Source organism: Metopolophium dirhodum, chromosome 3 (genome assembly GCF_019925205.1).
Source record: "Metopolophium dirhodum isolate CAU chromosome 3, ASM1992520v1, whole genome shotgun sequence".
In the NCBI taxonomy this organism is placed as follows: Eukaryota; Metazoa; Arthropoda; class Insecta; order Hemiptera; family Aphididae; genus Metopolophium; species Metopolophium dirhodum.
In genome coordinates, this window is record NC_083562.1 from 41,485,108 (window position 1) to 41,501,112 (window position 16,005).

Sequence of the window (16,005 nt, forward strand, 5' to 3'; positions counted from 1 at the left end):
TATTTCATATCTACTGACGTCCGACATTATGGATAACGATAAAGAAGGCCAAAAATATCGTAAAATACTGATTATTATTATTACCTAAAAATCATATTATGCATTTTCGTAATTTTTTAATCAACATGTTATATATATATAATGTATTCAATCTAAAATATCGTTATTGACGATTCCGATCAGAATATTTATCCGTCACATCGTTCAGCAAAATCAACAATAGAAATTTGCAACATTTTAAGTAGAATGTCGGCTGTTCAGTGTTCATCGAACCCGAAACGCGTAACTACCTTTGTATGATTATATATAATATAATATTAATATATTGGCATTGAGTGATAAAAGTTTTTGACAAAAGGTAAAATAAAGTATCTAACAATTGCATCCTGCATATGCTGTTAAAAAAAACTCGCAGTGCCTACGTATAGGTACGTATTGGTTCGAGTGTACCACAACATATCACATTAAAACGCGTCTTAGAAATTTACAAATTTTATCTGTAATATATATATTATATAAACATGCGTATATATATTTCCAGCCGAATTGGTCTTGTTTTTATTAGAGTCCTGCCAAGTTTGAGTCAACGTCACACGCTCGCTATCGCATGATACTAATTTTTTTCAACAAGAATATTGCATTGTTATTATGAAACGATACAAAATATTAAATAATAACATCGCACCATCAATCTTCTTCCCGGTGGACAATACTAACGTTTAATTTCGTGTAAAAGTATTATATAATAATAATTCATCTGATTAAAAACGCGTATTAGGTGAATCCTTTGAGCCGCAAGATATTATTTTATATATGTACATATTATATACTTGTATATACTTTATATACATTTATATTATTTAGTATACACATTATAATACTATGGTATTCAGAATAACGATCCATTGTTAAGGTCCAACCCTGTGTTGCTGTCGAACAAAAAAAAATACATTAATATTCAGCGAGGTTAATCATGATTGAAGTGACTAGGTCTATGCACGTGATGAATTGTTGTTGATTATTTTTAATATTTTCTATCTCTTTTTATCTTTCCTTCTCTCTCTCTCTCTCTCTCTCTCTTTCTCTCGTCGCCCATCTTAATAACTGCTGAATAATAATGTATTGTAATATGTGGTGGCCGTTATCGAAACGATGGGTACCTATGTGAATAGCCCCCTTGGAGCTTTTTTTCTAAATTTAAGAATCCAAAAAGAGATATTGTTATTCGCTACAGAACAGGTAAAACTCTAAACATATCTGAAAAGAGGGGGCAAGCTATTCGTTGTATACAGCAGAAATATTTCTAAAAATACCTAATTGACTGTTTACATCAATCAGTGTGTATCATGTGTATTGTGTACACTCAAATATGAGTTTAAAGCAATATTATTATGTTAATAAATGTCATCTTTTTTTATTTTAAGACGGTGATGGTTACCGAGCAGTGCAGTTGCACTTTATCTTAAACTTTTTATTCTGAGATTGGAGATAGTAGTAGGTAGTAATAATAAACGCTCAGAGGCAAAATCTTTAACCAATCGTTAAAAAAGTTTAACCATCGGCGGCGTATGGGTATGAGCGCGCTCAGTGGCAAAATTATTTTTTATATTCTTATTATTTATGCAATATTAGGATTTAGAATAAGTATAACTGTATAAGTACTCTATATTATCCTGCATATCTATCATTTCTGTTTTAACTACCAATAATTTCTTTAGACAATAATATATCCTCTTTAGTAGGTAGGTAATACATTAAATTCTTCAAATTTACATATTCGGTCTCATTCTATATCTATATAATATATTATACCTAATATTTCTATTATTAGTTTTAATTTCTAAAATCAGCAGTATTAGTATTGGTAGTACAACTTCGTGTTTATCTGTAGGCTAAAATATTGTTAAATGTTAAACTAATTGGTGTGAAATCAAATTATTACAGCAATGGAAAAACAAATGCCATCGTTTTATCACGATATAGGCAACTATATTTACACCAGTTTAAAAATGATTGTCAGAAAACAATGCACAGCACCATATCAAGGATTTGTTTATCCGCTTATAATAATATGTATTAAATAGGTTAGAATTACCATATGATTAATAAAAAAATAGGTATCAATACACTTTATATACCTATATATGTATGTACTCCCACAATGATATGATATATTGATATTAAGATAATCGGTTAAAAGTACCCAGATACCTATATAAATATATTGTGTAATATATAATATTATGTTGATACACAGCTAGGTATTGGCTATTGTGTGTAGGCATCTACTTAAATGTTTTCGGCATAAATCAAGATGCTGTATAGTGTATAATATATAAACATATTAGAACATATTAGTAGTCTAACAAGATTAGGTAGGTACCTACCTGTATTTTTGTGCTTACACACTGCGGCTCGCGGCTTTATCACACGCGTGACGTGTCAGATTATAAGTTTAGGTATTATATAAGACGTATATGGGTACAGTCGTATAATATGATACATATAATATATATATATATGTAAGCCTACGACGGGCAGTTCTAGTTTCAAATTTCAAGTCAGTGGGAGTGAGGACTAGGCGCACAATTGTCAATGTTCAATTTGAATTATGGATTATTTTATTTTCTTAAGGACCAGTAGTCCACAGAAACAGGAACCAGAATAACTAGCCTAAATCAAATCATGCCCAATGCCTATATGTAGGTACGTAATGTATAATATTATATTTAATAAGACACACGACTCGCTCCCGACTTATTTACATATAATTATATGTAAGTATAGACAAGTAGTAAATATATACTATGTATACACTCACGAGTTCGCTCAATGGATTAAAAAATAAAAATGCGTATTTGTAGACTACAACATGTACCTGGTTAAAAGTTTACATTGCAGTAAACACACGCATGGTCCAAAAACAGTTATTTATGGATACTTTTATAATAACTATAACAAAAAAAACCTATTTCTACCTAAATTATCAGAACGACTAATTGGCTAAAAATTATGGATATCAGATTAAAAAATACCTACTCTGATACAAATTCGAGTTATTGGACAATCATCTCACTATATTAGCATTGATTATAAATACTAACCAATGCTATTAGGCATTATAGCTATATATTATTCCATATCAAATTTGTCGCATTAATAAATCATAAGTCAAAGTGGAATCCGATTAAAACTGCACTTGTTGATATTTCATCTAATACTTTAATGTTTCAAGCAATTGCAAATGTATCCACAGAAAAAGATAAAAAAAGTATGGTACCAACCTACCACCTATTAGATACGGAAATGGGCGGAATGTGCTAACGTTCTCATCTTCCTGGAAGATATTATCGGTAGGTATACCTAGACACCTAGTAAAACTTAATTTGAACCCAATCGCCATTGGCCTAATGAACAACGAACATACCAAAATAATCTATAGAAATTATGTCAATCAAGTCAAACCTATTTACTGAATTAAAATTCTAGTACCTGTACTAGAAGTAAGTGTAATTTGTATAGGCATTTAGGTCTAAATCATGAAATAAATATGCTGCTTTCAACCTCTCAAGAATACTGAATGTGATTTTAATAGTCGGAGATCTGGGGGGGGGGGCTTAGCCCCTCCAAAAGTCCGTCAATACCACTACTTTTTAGCTGTGTGGGATCAAATCCCGTCCACTCACATTTATGTTAATAATGTAGGCCCCCACTGAAATGTTTAAGGATTTCCACCTATGGTGCTTTTCAAAACTAGAGTATGATAACAACCTAACCTAACCTCTGTAATAATGAACTACCTATACCTGTCTTCACAAGTTACAACCTATAGTAGGTACTTAACGGATTATGCGAATACTATAAACGCAAAGTATAATTAGGTATGGTGTTATTAAAAACAACATTTGAATAAGTATAAATTCACTTATTAGGTCTTCGGTACTAATAGGTTATAAGTGTTATAACCGTTTAATACTAGAACAGTAGAACTAGGTATTAATGTATTGTAATAGGTAAGTAGGTGCATACACAAATACTAAATAGTACATAATATTATTATAGCACCCTATTATATACGATCTTGAATCGCAGCCCACCGACTAAATCTAATAATTAATAATTAATATATTGATTTCATAATAATTGTATTAATACTTTATGAGGTAGATAAATTAGCATCATTAAATATTGTGTTCGTTACTTGATTTTCATTTGGTCTGAATTATTACGCGGAAAAAAATTCTGATTGTTCAACTCTTTTGGGTGTAACACGCTGTGGAAGCAATATCTTTTTAAGTGTAAATGATATTGTATTTTAATTTATATCCATCCCGACTGGCGTTGTCAGCGAGATTGGCAGCAGTATATTTATAGGTGGGCGATCTACCTGCAGTAAATCCATAGAGTAGGTATCCATCTTACTATATGAGTAGATCTCGGACCCCGAGTGGCTTGTACTCAAGTGTATAATTTAATAATATTATATATATTAATTATTCTCCACTCTCCACTATGCGAATGCGGAGACATACAGTCTATCCACCACATAGTCCAGTCATGTCCTAACATGAACTTTGAAGGGTTGGTCAAGTTGCACGAGGGCAGCCCTGCAGCCGCTAAATGGTGCGACGAACACTGACTCACTAGGTATATACGTCTGTGATAATCCCTTACTTGATAGTTGATATCCACTTACCATAATTACCGCTGTTAATGTTGTTATTATTATTATCACTACTTTTACTGATTTATTTTTTAATTATTATGACTATTGTATGGATGTTAAGTGTTTTATTTATTCATTTACTCACTATTCTATTTTGTAATTATTATTTTTACCTGTATTACTGATAAGCTGAAAACGTCATATTATGCGTTGATAAATAAAAAATAATAATTATTAAAACCAATAGCAACCATTTACAAACAAACATTTCCTCGAAAATCTAAAAATCCCTGTTTGAGTACCTCCCCGGGTTGGAACTCTAATTTACCCTTTTAAATTAGCATATCTTCTTCCCAGAGGTCTATTCTATCCCTGTACCAAATTTCATAGCAATCGGATGAACGGTTTAGGAATGCTTAAAGGAAACACACACACAAACATATATATATATGTATAGATTATTTATAGTGCACTAGTGCGTGTTAAATATATATCCAACGAAATCCTAAACAATTCTTTCTAATAAAGGAAATGGAGTATTTAAATTTTTGGAGAAGTTATAATCAAAACATTAAACATCTTGGAAAGTCGATCTCAAGTAGACTTGATGACCAATTTAAATTGGTTTTTAGAATTCTTATTGGTTTACAAGATCAATCGGTACGTTGGATTGAAAACTAGTCTAAATTCCTATGTTCCACGTGTGTTGGACAAAGTCAGAAAATCATAACTTCCAATCCCTAAAGTAGGTAGACTTATGTCCTAATAATCAGCATTTGCCTATATTTCTGTACAATAAAACTGTGCTGTAGCGCATGTAGTCTACTAACATGCATTTTTTACAATCTACCTATACTTACTATGTAAGAATACAGATATGAGATATGTCTATCGTATATCTTTAGGTAGATACATAAACAAATTGTCAACAAAATCAGATATCTTCTTTTATATATACAGAAATGTATGTATAATATAGAATTTATGTAATAGGTACTTTATTAAATTACTTAGATAACATTTAAAGTTCAAACATGCTGATTAATGAGTCCAGTGTATTGCTTGTCTGTAGAGCTTCTTGTAAATCCTCTCGTGAGTTAGGCTTCACATTTAACCCTTTCAATTTGTGCCAATCATCAAATAATGCCAACATAATAGCTAATTCAGTAAAAATTAAAATAAATAATAGATACTAAAAAAATTTTAATTTAAAAACTAATTTAATTATCACACCTTGTAAACGCTGCATGCGTGATGGTCTCTGAAATACTTCTTGTTTCAATTTATCTTCATTTGAAATCATGAATAAATACTCTTTTGTAAGTGATTCTCCATTTGTATTAGGATTGACTGATAGTTGTTTTATAGCATTAATAAGCTTCAATGTTTTGACATTTTTTATGTCAGTTTTCAATTTAGAAACAATTGCATCAATCATCAATATTAAACTACCTTCTGATATTTCTGTATACAATAAACATATGTTTTCAATGAACTATAAATTATGTCAGGCAATCCAATATACAAACCATAAGTCATGTCCAATTTAATATTTTTCCTAGTAGCATCTCTACTGAAGTTGTCCTTGAGGATTGAAATCGCAGTAATATTGTCAGTCTTTATGTTTATTGATCCCCGACTAAAATAATGACATAAGAGTAAGATTATATTTTAATCTAGGTTAATGGCACCCAAACATGATTAAATAAACTACCTATAAGCACATAATAAAACTGTATCTAATATTATCGATTCAAAAGAATACTCCAAGTTTTCTTGAGAAGCTGGTTTCTCGGGGAACCCTGGCAAGCAGTTTGAAATCCACAAATGAGCTTCAGAAAGACTAAACCCACCAGACAATGTCATAAAACTCTGAGGCTGATAGCTAAAAAGAATTTTTTTATGTAAGTATTTAAAATTTTAATGGTATCAGTATTATACCAATCATATTTTATCACTTTTTTTTAACATTTAACTTAACAACATTAATAATTATAATCTTAAAAGCGTACCTCCTTACAAAAGAAGTGTTTAAAATTCAAAATGTTCTTATTAAAAATATGGGTACCTAATGACTAATACTTATAATACAACTTACACTATATTTTTTTTAGTTCTTTGATGATATAAAAGTGGCTTAATAGGAAATTTACAAACTTGACAACATTTAGGTTGTAGTAAAGGTGTAATATAAAGAGTTAAAATTCCATGATCACCCTCATGTGACCACATTTTTAATTCTAATTTTGTAGTGTTTAACTGACATCTGTACGTAATCAATAATTTATTATTATCCTGAAAAAATAAATTTTATATAAATATAAAATATAATAATAAGTAATAACTATATTTATTTTTGACAAAATAAACTAGTCAGGTTAAATAAAAAAGTTTAACATTTTAGTATTCATTAATTATCATTTTATCATATTATATTTAGTTAACATTTTTTAATGTTTAATTTAGTTTTTAATTTTGATTGGAAAATACAGTGTACACGTATAAATTACATATATGATATTTTGCACATAATATTTTATCATGGAAAAAATAAATATCCATAGTAACATATTACAATTTACTAATGAGGTGTTTCATTAATAAAATGTGAGGCTTAGCCTCAACTCTATACAGTGTCAACACCTGGCCCTGATAGATAGTAGGCAATCAACTTCAAGGGCACATTAAAATTATTATTAAAAACTTATTAAATTTGTTGAAAATCTATAATTACACATTTTTTTAATTAAATAGGTAATGAAGCCAATGAAGGCTGCAATAGCAAAATGAAACGGTTTTTTTTTTTATTTAGTACGTATAAAAAAATTAAAAATCACTCAATTGTAATTGAATACATAGTTTATTGCAAGTCAAAATCAAAATATTTGGACATTTGAATATTTGATAAACAATAAACATATTCATTGATCTATCAGTATGAAAACTTTTTTGTTCTTTGAGCTTTGGAAATTATGGCCATTAGATTATCGTGGGAGTTAAGGTTGGTTGAAGAAAATGTTTTTATGTGGGGTAACATCATTAAATAAATAATATAAGCTACTATACCTCTTCTTTACATTTACTCTTGCTTACTACAGCATTATTATTGTTTTCAACATCAATCAAATTAATTAAACAATTGCATTGCAATAAAACATTATCAATAGTGGCTTCAAGTTCAATGATTAAATGATAAATTAAGTTTTCTGAATCCAAAAACATCTGTGAAAAAAAAGTGAAACATTTTTCATTTATATAACTACTATATTAACTTAACTTATTTTTAAAAATTATATATTATTCTCACAGAATTCTTAATAGCTAAATAAGGTAAAACAGAAGGTCTTGAACTTTTTTGGGTGAACTCCAAATATTTGTTTCTTTCTATAGCAACTTGTCTTTCCAGATCACTTACTTCAGTTCTACAAAACATTCTTAATTATATTCAAATTAAATAATAACTAAATATTAATTCCAGTTTAAATGGTCAACATTATAAGAATAACAAATTAAAATACTAAATTCTAATAAATGTACAAGCATTAATAATAGTACCAATGTTGGCGGGCTGCGAACCATAGAGTCACTATTACTCTATGTTGCGAATCCAGCCGAGGCCCCAATGTTATGTTAATTTTTATATTAAAACATAATTGTGGTATTGCAGGTTAAGTTAGGTTTATCTCTATTATTAAAAACAATAGGTTTGGATGAGGCCCCCACTGTTAAATTCAGTGATTATGCAAACATTGCATACAAAAATATTTATGATGTACAACACTATAAGTGTTAACCTTTATATATATAAAATATAGATATATGATATTTACTTTTGAAAGTTTATTTAAATAATATTATGCTTATAGCTTATGGATTTGTCTTCAAAGTTATAATAATATAATAGAATTATAATTTTGTTTCTATGTAATTAATAAGTATTATTTATTGTTTAAAATTTCAAAATGTTTCAAAAGTTTCATAGTTTATTATTAAACAAATGATTCCCTGAGTTAGGCGTTGCATTAATATTATACAAGTTGATTTTATAAGCATGCTCAATGCTAATTCTATTTTTATGGTTAAATTATACATATTATATTCAAATTTTGATTTTTGGAATTTTTAAATACACTAAGATTTTTTGTGCCACTTAAGGATGATTCTGTAACAATAGGACAACTTCTGTTTTTCCAATAGGAACCCCCTTTTTCACTTTTAATTATTCAGCAGATATATTTTTTTTTTTTTGAGAATTTAGATTGTATCTAAATCAAAATTCATTCGAGTTATTTTTGAGTTATATAACTTTGTGTACTAAGGATAATAAGTCAATGGTAATGGTAAATGAGTTAAGTAGATTTGGGGTTTAAATAATGACATAATGTTAGTAATTAGTGATTACTATTGATTTATCAATACAAATAATTTGTAAACATGATCCAAGTATACTGAATACTACATATACCTAATACATAAAGATTATATTTTTGTAAAACCATATTTAAGGATTATTATCCTTAGAAACTACTTATTAGAATTTTGATTTAGATACATGAAAAATGTAACAACATCACCCGCTAAATAAGGGAGGTTTTCATTTGAAAAATAGAAGTCTATATCGCCACGGCACATTCCTTAAGTAGTACAAAACATATCAGGAATTTGAAGTATGGTCTTTAGGTATACTTAAAAATACTAAAAATCAGAAATTGAATAAATGTATTATTAAAGGACAAAATGGGGGTGAGAATGTTTATAAGATCATCCTGTATATTATGACATAAAGTTATTATTTATAAATAATGTTTTTCTCGCAACCCATCGGCCATAGTTGTTTATAAAAATATTTCCAACAGCTAATACTCAGCTATGATTTAACATCAGACTGCTGTAGTTGGGTGTTGTCGATTATTGTTTGGTTGGAATAATACAACAGTTGATTGATGTTTAAAATATACATTTCATATTATAATCCATATTGGTAAAAATTTAAAGTATTTTATTAAAATGCATTTTTTCAACAAAATGGCATGTCAATTATTTATTTATTTTATTATTGAGCCCCTTAAAAAACTGATCCATGGACCTTAGGTGTGCCAGGACGACACTGAATAGTACTTATAACTAAACTATAAATGATGTGTATTTAATACTAAAGTACAATGTTGTAAGATACTAGAACATAATATGTTTACCTTATATCTAATATTTTTTGTTTTTCATCATTCAAAATTATATTTGATGAATCCAATACAATTTCTTTATCAATATGTTGATCAACAAAAGTTAATCCAAAAAGCCAACCTACAAAATGTATACAATAATCATTATTTGAGTAAAATAATATATTGGGTAGTTAATTTAACTTAACCTGTAAAAGTTGTAACAACAATTTCTGGAATACCAAAACTTCTTATAGCTCCACCTTGTATTGAAGTTATACTCTCTGAACAACTCTAAAATAATATTAACATTTATAAATAACACATTGTCAGTGGCCTAAAGTTATAAAATCTATTAAAATTACATATTTATATTTTTCAATAGGCACAGAATGTGATTCTAATGAATAAACCTCAACTGAACCACTTTGGCGACCGATTAAAAGATGATCCTCTCCATTAAATTCGTAACAGTCAATACATGTTATGGCTCCTTGTTTTGATTGAGTTACCAGTTCCCAAAGAATACTAGTAGAAGCATTTCTAATATGTAAATTATAAATTAATTCAAGGTTTAGAACTATTATAATATAATAATATTACAGTATTTAAAATTAAAATATACTTTTCTATTTTAAGAAGTACAATATGACCACTTTGCAGTCCCACTAATACTTCATTTCCATATGAACCTCCATTGTTTTTCATTAAATGCAAACTAATTGGCTCTGATGATAAATAAAATGTTTCTTTTACAGTTGAACCTTCAAGTATTCTAATACATAAATCTGCACATGCTAGAATAGGCATTATACCTTGCATCTAAATAAATATGTATACACCTACTTAGACAACAATCAATTTAAAAAAGTAATAATGATAGTTTTAGTTTTATATACCTTTATTACATCTAATGTTATAATGCTATTAATTAATTCTGGGCATAAATAAGTGCTAATGTCTTTGCAATCATTAAAGTGACTAAATATATGTTTTCCCGATACCAAAAGTTCATTTCCAGTCACATACCTGACAAAAATATTTTTACAAATATTAAATTCATTACAGTTATTAATGCTGGTGATGATTAATTTGAAAAGTACCAACAAATATATTTTATGGAGTATAATTCATAATACAATTAATATTATAACCATTTACTTACAATTAATTTGATCACAGTAAACAAATTATACAAAAATTTTTTTTAAATCCACTCACATGCATTTAATCGATTCCAATAATCCAGTATCAAAACTAAGAAACATTCGACCCTTTTTAGTATAGCCACGAACAGATGTACCCATCGACAAAAATATTTTATCTTGAACAGTACCTTTTAAGGTATTAATACCTTGATTAATAAACATGAAAATCAATAAGACTAATAAATTGATTAGATACCAAGAGCTCCTCCTAAACAAACTTCAGTTATTTTTTCTAAAGGTAGTGTTTTGAATAACATGTTAATTTTCCCTTTTCGAATTTGAAACATTTGTACAATTCCTTCTTGATCGCCAACAATAATCTACGTTTAATGTAAAAATGAATGGTAAAAATAAATTATATTTTGTTTTGATAGCATGTTACTTTTTGTGTCTTCTTTTCAGCTTCATCACTTTGAGAAATCGGCAAAACCTTCATGCAATTAGAAGAAACCATGCCTAACAATGTGTAATCTACTCTATAAAGCTCCATGTTTGATGTATTATAATATTATAGCATTATACTTTGAAAACATTTTTAGAAGATTAGTTTACTGATAAATGATAATGCAAGTTATGACTACATTAAGTGGTTGCCATGGGTATAAAATTGTAAACATACATGGTAAGAAGGGAAAATGTATCCCTTATTTTACTGTGAACAACTGTTGTACAAGTATTATAATAAACATGATTTTAACAAAAATGTAAAACAAATTGGTACTTCAACAAAACATTTATTTTTAAATTTTTAACTTACTTCATATTGTTAAGTACAAATTTTTTATGTCATTTTCAATTAATAAAAATGAAGATTCTGTAACATCTGTAAGAATTTTGGCCACACTGCTTTCTGTGACTTCTGAAAACTCAGATTTATCTGAAACAAAATATAACTTATATTATGACTGATAGCATTAGATCAACCTTTAGATTCTTGTAATTCTAATAATATTATAGTAAATGTTTTCCGGAAGAGGTTTTCAGCTGAAACCATTTATCAATGATCAATAGGTTAATTTTGATACGGAGTAATAATAGTAGTAATACCATTATCAACTAGTTCCATAACATTTATTAATGTTGATTATAACAGGAGTCTCCATAAAAAATGTTAAAAATATAAATGATTTCTTATAACATAACTTTTTAGTTCTATGATTAAGTTGTATCTAACTCTATGGGCTATAGTTATGATATAAGAGTCAAATATATTTTAACAGTTTAGATATAACAGTAAATAAACAAGTACTAAACTTATAATTAATATGTTTTATATTACCTTTAAATACTAAGTGGCCGAACAATTCACAAGTCGCCGGAGAAAACTTATCCATACGTTTATCTCCTAGAAAATATATATTTACATTTTACTATTTTAAATAAATAAAATAACTCAAAAAGTATTCATATGAAAATACTAGGTTTAAAAAAATTTAAATTTTCAAATTGTTAATTATTTAATATTATAAATATGTACACAGGGCCAGCTTAAGGTATAGGCAAACTAGGCACCGACCTGGAGCAGCACTTTACTAAGGGCGAAAAAAAGTGACCTATATTTATTATGAGTTAAACTATTTTAGGGGCGTCAAAATTTAATTTATGGCATTGTATGTATACCAATTTCCAAACTTGTAATAACATTTAAAATCATGTTGAAACATCTTAAAAAAAAAATAACTAAAAAATAAATGATAATTCTTTAACAATTAAACAAGTTGCTTATATTTCTATTAAGTATTAAATATGGCACATACTAATATAATAATATTATTTATAAATTTATATATATATATATTTAGAAGGATAGAATTGATAGAAGTATGAGAAACATACCTTAGTTAAAATTTAAAAAAAGTATTTTCTTAATCATTGAATCCTAACTCAAGGATTAAAAATAATTAAAAATATTTAATAAATTGTATGACAAGTATTATAATTTATCAGTTCAAGATAATTATTATTTAAACTTGTAGATAATAAGTAAAACATACAAATGAGTGCCTTATGTATATACAATTTACCTGATGAAATTCTTGCCCAAATAAAAACTCTTACACAATTCCTTGAATTATTAAAATCGTTGACATTTAAATCTTTAACTAGTGCTCGAGTAATAAAAATATTATGAGGAATATTTTTTTGTTGGAGGTAATTAATCATGATATAAACTGTCCTAAAATACATAAATAATGTTATTATTTATTACAAATTATAATTTATTAATTAATTTTAATACAAGCACTACACTTCAAATATTGAATTTACTTGACAAAATTGGACAACAAGTCGCTGCTTTTCAGTACAAATACAAATCCTTTGGAAGGATAATCTATAATCTTATGACAAGGACCACTAAATTGTTCTATATCCTGAGAAATATTAAGCAATTACATAATATTATGTATAATATATATTATTATTTAGGTACATATTTAATATTTATATAAGATTTTTTTTAACTTACACAATACTCAAGGTACATTTTATATTGTAAATAATACAAGTGTAAATGAAGATGGTTCACTGAAGCAAAAGCACATAAACTATTGAAACCAACGCGTATTGCCCTATAAATGTTAAAGGTATATTATAGTTTAATACAATTGTTATAAGATAATAATGGCAACTTACGGAGATTCACTTAGGAGTAACAATTGAATTGCAATAATCAAACTGTATTCATCTATAACTTGCGGTAGTTTACTATTGATTTTTGGTAAAATTAAAGAATGAAAGTCTCCTAAAGGACTTGTATTGATTGCCAAGGCATCATCTGTATCTAAATAAATCATACAATATTTATAATTATTAATTAACCATTCTTAAAGTACTTTTGCATTCATAATATTTTTTTTATTATTATTATTTACCTATTTAGTTAAAAACAAAAGGATCTTTTATATAAAATTCTATATCTTTACTTGAAATAAGTATCCCATGATTTAAAATGCATTGATGATTCTATATGATATTTATAAAATAGGTAATAACAATAATAGTACCTAACCATTTATTAAATATACAATTGTATATTTAATCAATGACCTATCACATTTCAAAGTCTTGAATAGATATAGGAAAATGTTAAAAAATGTTAAAAGTATAAAACATTTTTAGCTAAAGCCTTTTATTAATCTAGTAATCTAGGTACTTTTTTTAAATTTATTTTCTAATGATTGAAATAATTATTCGCTATTAGTAAACTGATTGATGATATATTTAAAATAAGCAGTTAAACTTACTAGAAGAAATACTTGATCCATAACTAAATTTGAATAAATATTCTCCAGCATTAACTTTTGTAAAATTGAACAAATCATCGTTAAACGGTTCTAACACACTAGCAAATATATTTGGTTTACGACGTTTGGTACCTCTATCGACGTTCAACTATAATAACAATATTTAATGAAATAATAATTTATTAGAACTTAGTTATTAATAAGTAGGTGAAATTACAATTTATATTTATAGTATAGAGCAAAGGGTGGCAAATGGACTACAGTCCAAAACTGGAGTGAGAAAGGTAGAAAACTGGACAGTCAATTTCTATATTTTAATTTAAAATTATTTTCATATAAATTAATAGTGAAAAATAATTGTATATTTTAATTAATTTATGGTACTCTGGTAGTTATTATTCATTTGAAATAACATGCCTGCAACAGTCAACACCGTTGACAATTCAATACCTATAGTAACTTTATCAACAAGTTTGCTGTAGCTTACAAATCATATTTAAGTAGATATACTTGTCAATACTGGAAAAATAAAGATTTGAAAAAAATTCTTAAAAATTGAAAAATTAAAATATAAATGTACAACTTTCATGTACTCATGAAATAATACTTATAGAAGACGCTAACATAAGCAAATAGATTAATTATTGTAACGTTGGCCAAATTTTAATGCATTTAATAACAAGGTATCTACATGACGCCAATTGACGTTATTCACAGTAAACCTTGTTGATACATATATGGAACAAATTTAATAGTTCAGTTTTATGATTTGGATACAAAAAAAAAGCATTAGTTACCTACTACCTATTATAACAAAATGCATTTTTCTAGACCTTATTTATTTTATTATTTAGTCATTCAGACTCCAATAAAAAAAAATAGTTGCCAATCCCAGGATAGATAATATAGATAATCTAATAAACTTACAACTGCGAGAAACCCATACTTTCCAGGCAACATGATTACATTTTCTTCTTTATATTTGTACCTAAATAGCCCTTCATCTTCCTTTTCTCTCCATAGACTTTTTAAAGATTCATCAAATTTTGAATTAACAGACAATGATTTCCATGATGTTGTGAATATTAAATCGTTGTCATCGTAATAAAACATTTCTTGACCAATAGATTTTTACCAGGTGTCCAGATAGATTTGAGTTTATAAAATTTAAAATTTGACGTCAGTGATTTAAATAAGTACTAACTAATATATTTAATACCTATTTATTTTATGTTTCTTATATGATACTATAATTATTATTAAATAAGTAGCATTAAAAAAAAATTCCCAAGGAAAGTTCAAAACTCAGTCAGCCTTAGCTTAAAAAGTGTTATCACTATTAAAGCATGCGTTTGACTATTATCAATAAACATTCAATGTGATATTAAAAAAGCAGCTGTTGATATTATGTATTAATTTACTGTTTTCGAAATAAATAAATTCATTAGGTAGGTATTCCTAGATTTTATAGTTATATTCTTGGAACTTAAATCAAATTATAATAAGTCCATGTACTATGTTTAATAGGTACCTATCAATTTTAATTGTAGATTCTGAGCGAAGTGATGAATGTATTGATTTTACAATGATGTGTGTTTTTTTTTTTTTTTTTGTGTCAGTCATCACCTTTTAGGACAGTAAAAGTGCTTGGATTTTCTTCAACAGTAACTTTTCTGATAGAAAAGTGAATCTAGTTGGTACTTTGGGGAGTCAAAAGTAAAATT

At 27.3% G+C, this 16,005-nt stretch overlaps 2 protein-coding genes across 4 annotated transcripts; both read right to left on the reverse strand.

The window, feature by feature from the left end:
* Positions 1-5,605: 5,605 nt before the first annotated feature.
* On the reverse strand, positions 5,606-11,556 carry LOC132941817 (Bardet-Biedl syndrome 7 protein homolog). The gene is made up of 15 exons (XM_061010003.1): positions 11,419-11,556; positions 11,233-11,356; positions 11,050-11,164; positions 10,728-10,857; positions 10,454-10,650; positions 10,194-10,371; positions 10,038-10,122; positions 9,862-9,970; positions 7,974-8,088; positions 7,733-7,888; positions 6,765-6,961; positions 6,381-6,551; positions 6,196-6,305; positions 5,900-6,130; positions 5,606-5,824 (listed from the first exon to the last, which is right to left on the reverse strand). Exons 1-15 carry the CDS (start codon positions 11,524-11,526, stop codon positions 5,688-5,690), a joined length of 2,163 nt encoding a protein of 720 aa, XP_060865986.1. The 5' UTR covers positions 11,527-11,556; the 3' UTR covers positions 5,606-5,687.
* Positions 11,557-11,583: 27 nt separating this feature from the next.
* LOC132941818 (GDP-D-glucose phosphorylase 1-like) lies at positions 11,584-15,604 on the reverse strand. 3 transcript variants are annotated; one of them, XM_061010005.1, is made up of 9 exons: positions 15,209-15,604; positions 14,282-14,429; positions 13,671-13,818; positions 13,504-13,606; positions 13,305-13,408; positions 13,061-13,212; positions 12,316-12,381; positions 11,794-11,913; positions 11,584-11,698 (listed from the first exon to the last, which is right to left on the reverse strand). In XM_061010005.1, exons 1-8 carry the CDS (start codon positions 15,392-15,394, stop codon positions 11,795-11,797), a joined length of 1,026 nt encoding a protein of 341 aa, XP_060865988.1. In that variant the 5' UTR covers positions 15,395-15,604; the 3' UTR covers positions 11,584-11,698; position 11,794. The 3 variants fall into 3 exon arrangements, with proteins under 3 accessions (XP_060865988.1, XP_060865989.1, XP_060865987.1); XM_061010006.1 differs by having other exon boundaries at positions 11,605-11,688; XM_061010004.1 differs by lacking the exon at positions 11,584-11,698 and having other exon boundaries at positions 11,755-11,913.
* Between the last annotated feature and the right edge of the window lie 401 nt (positions 15,605-16,005).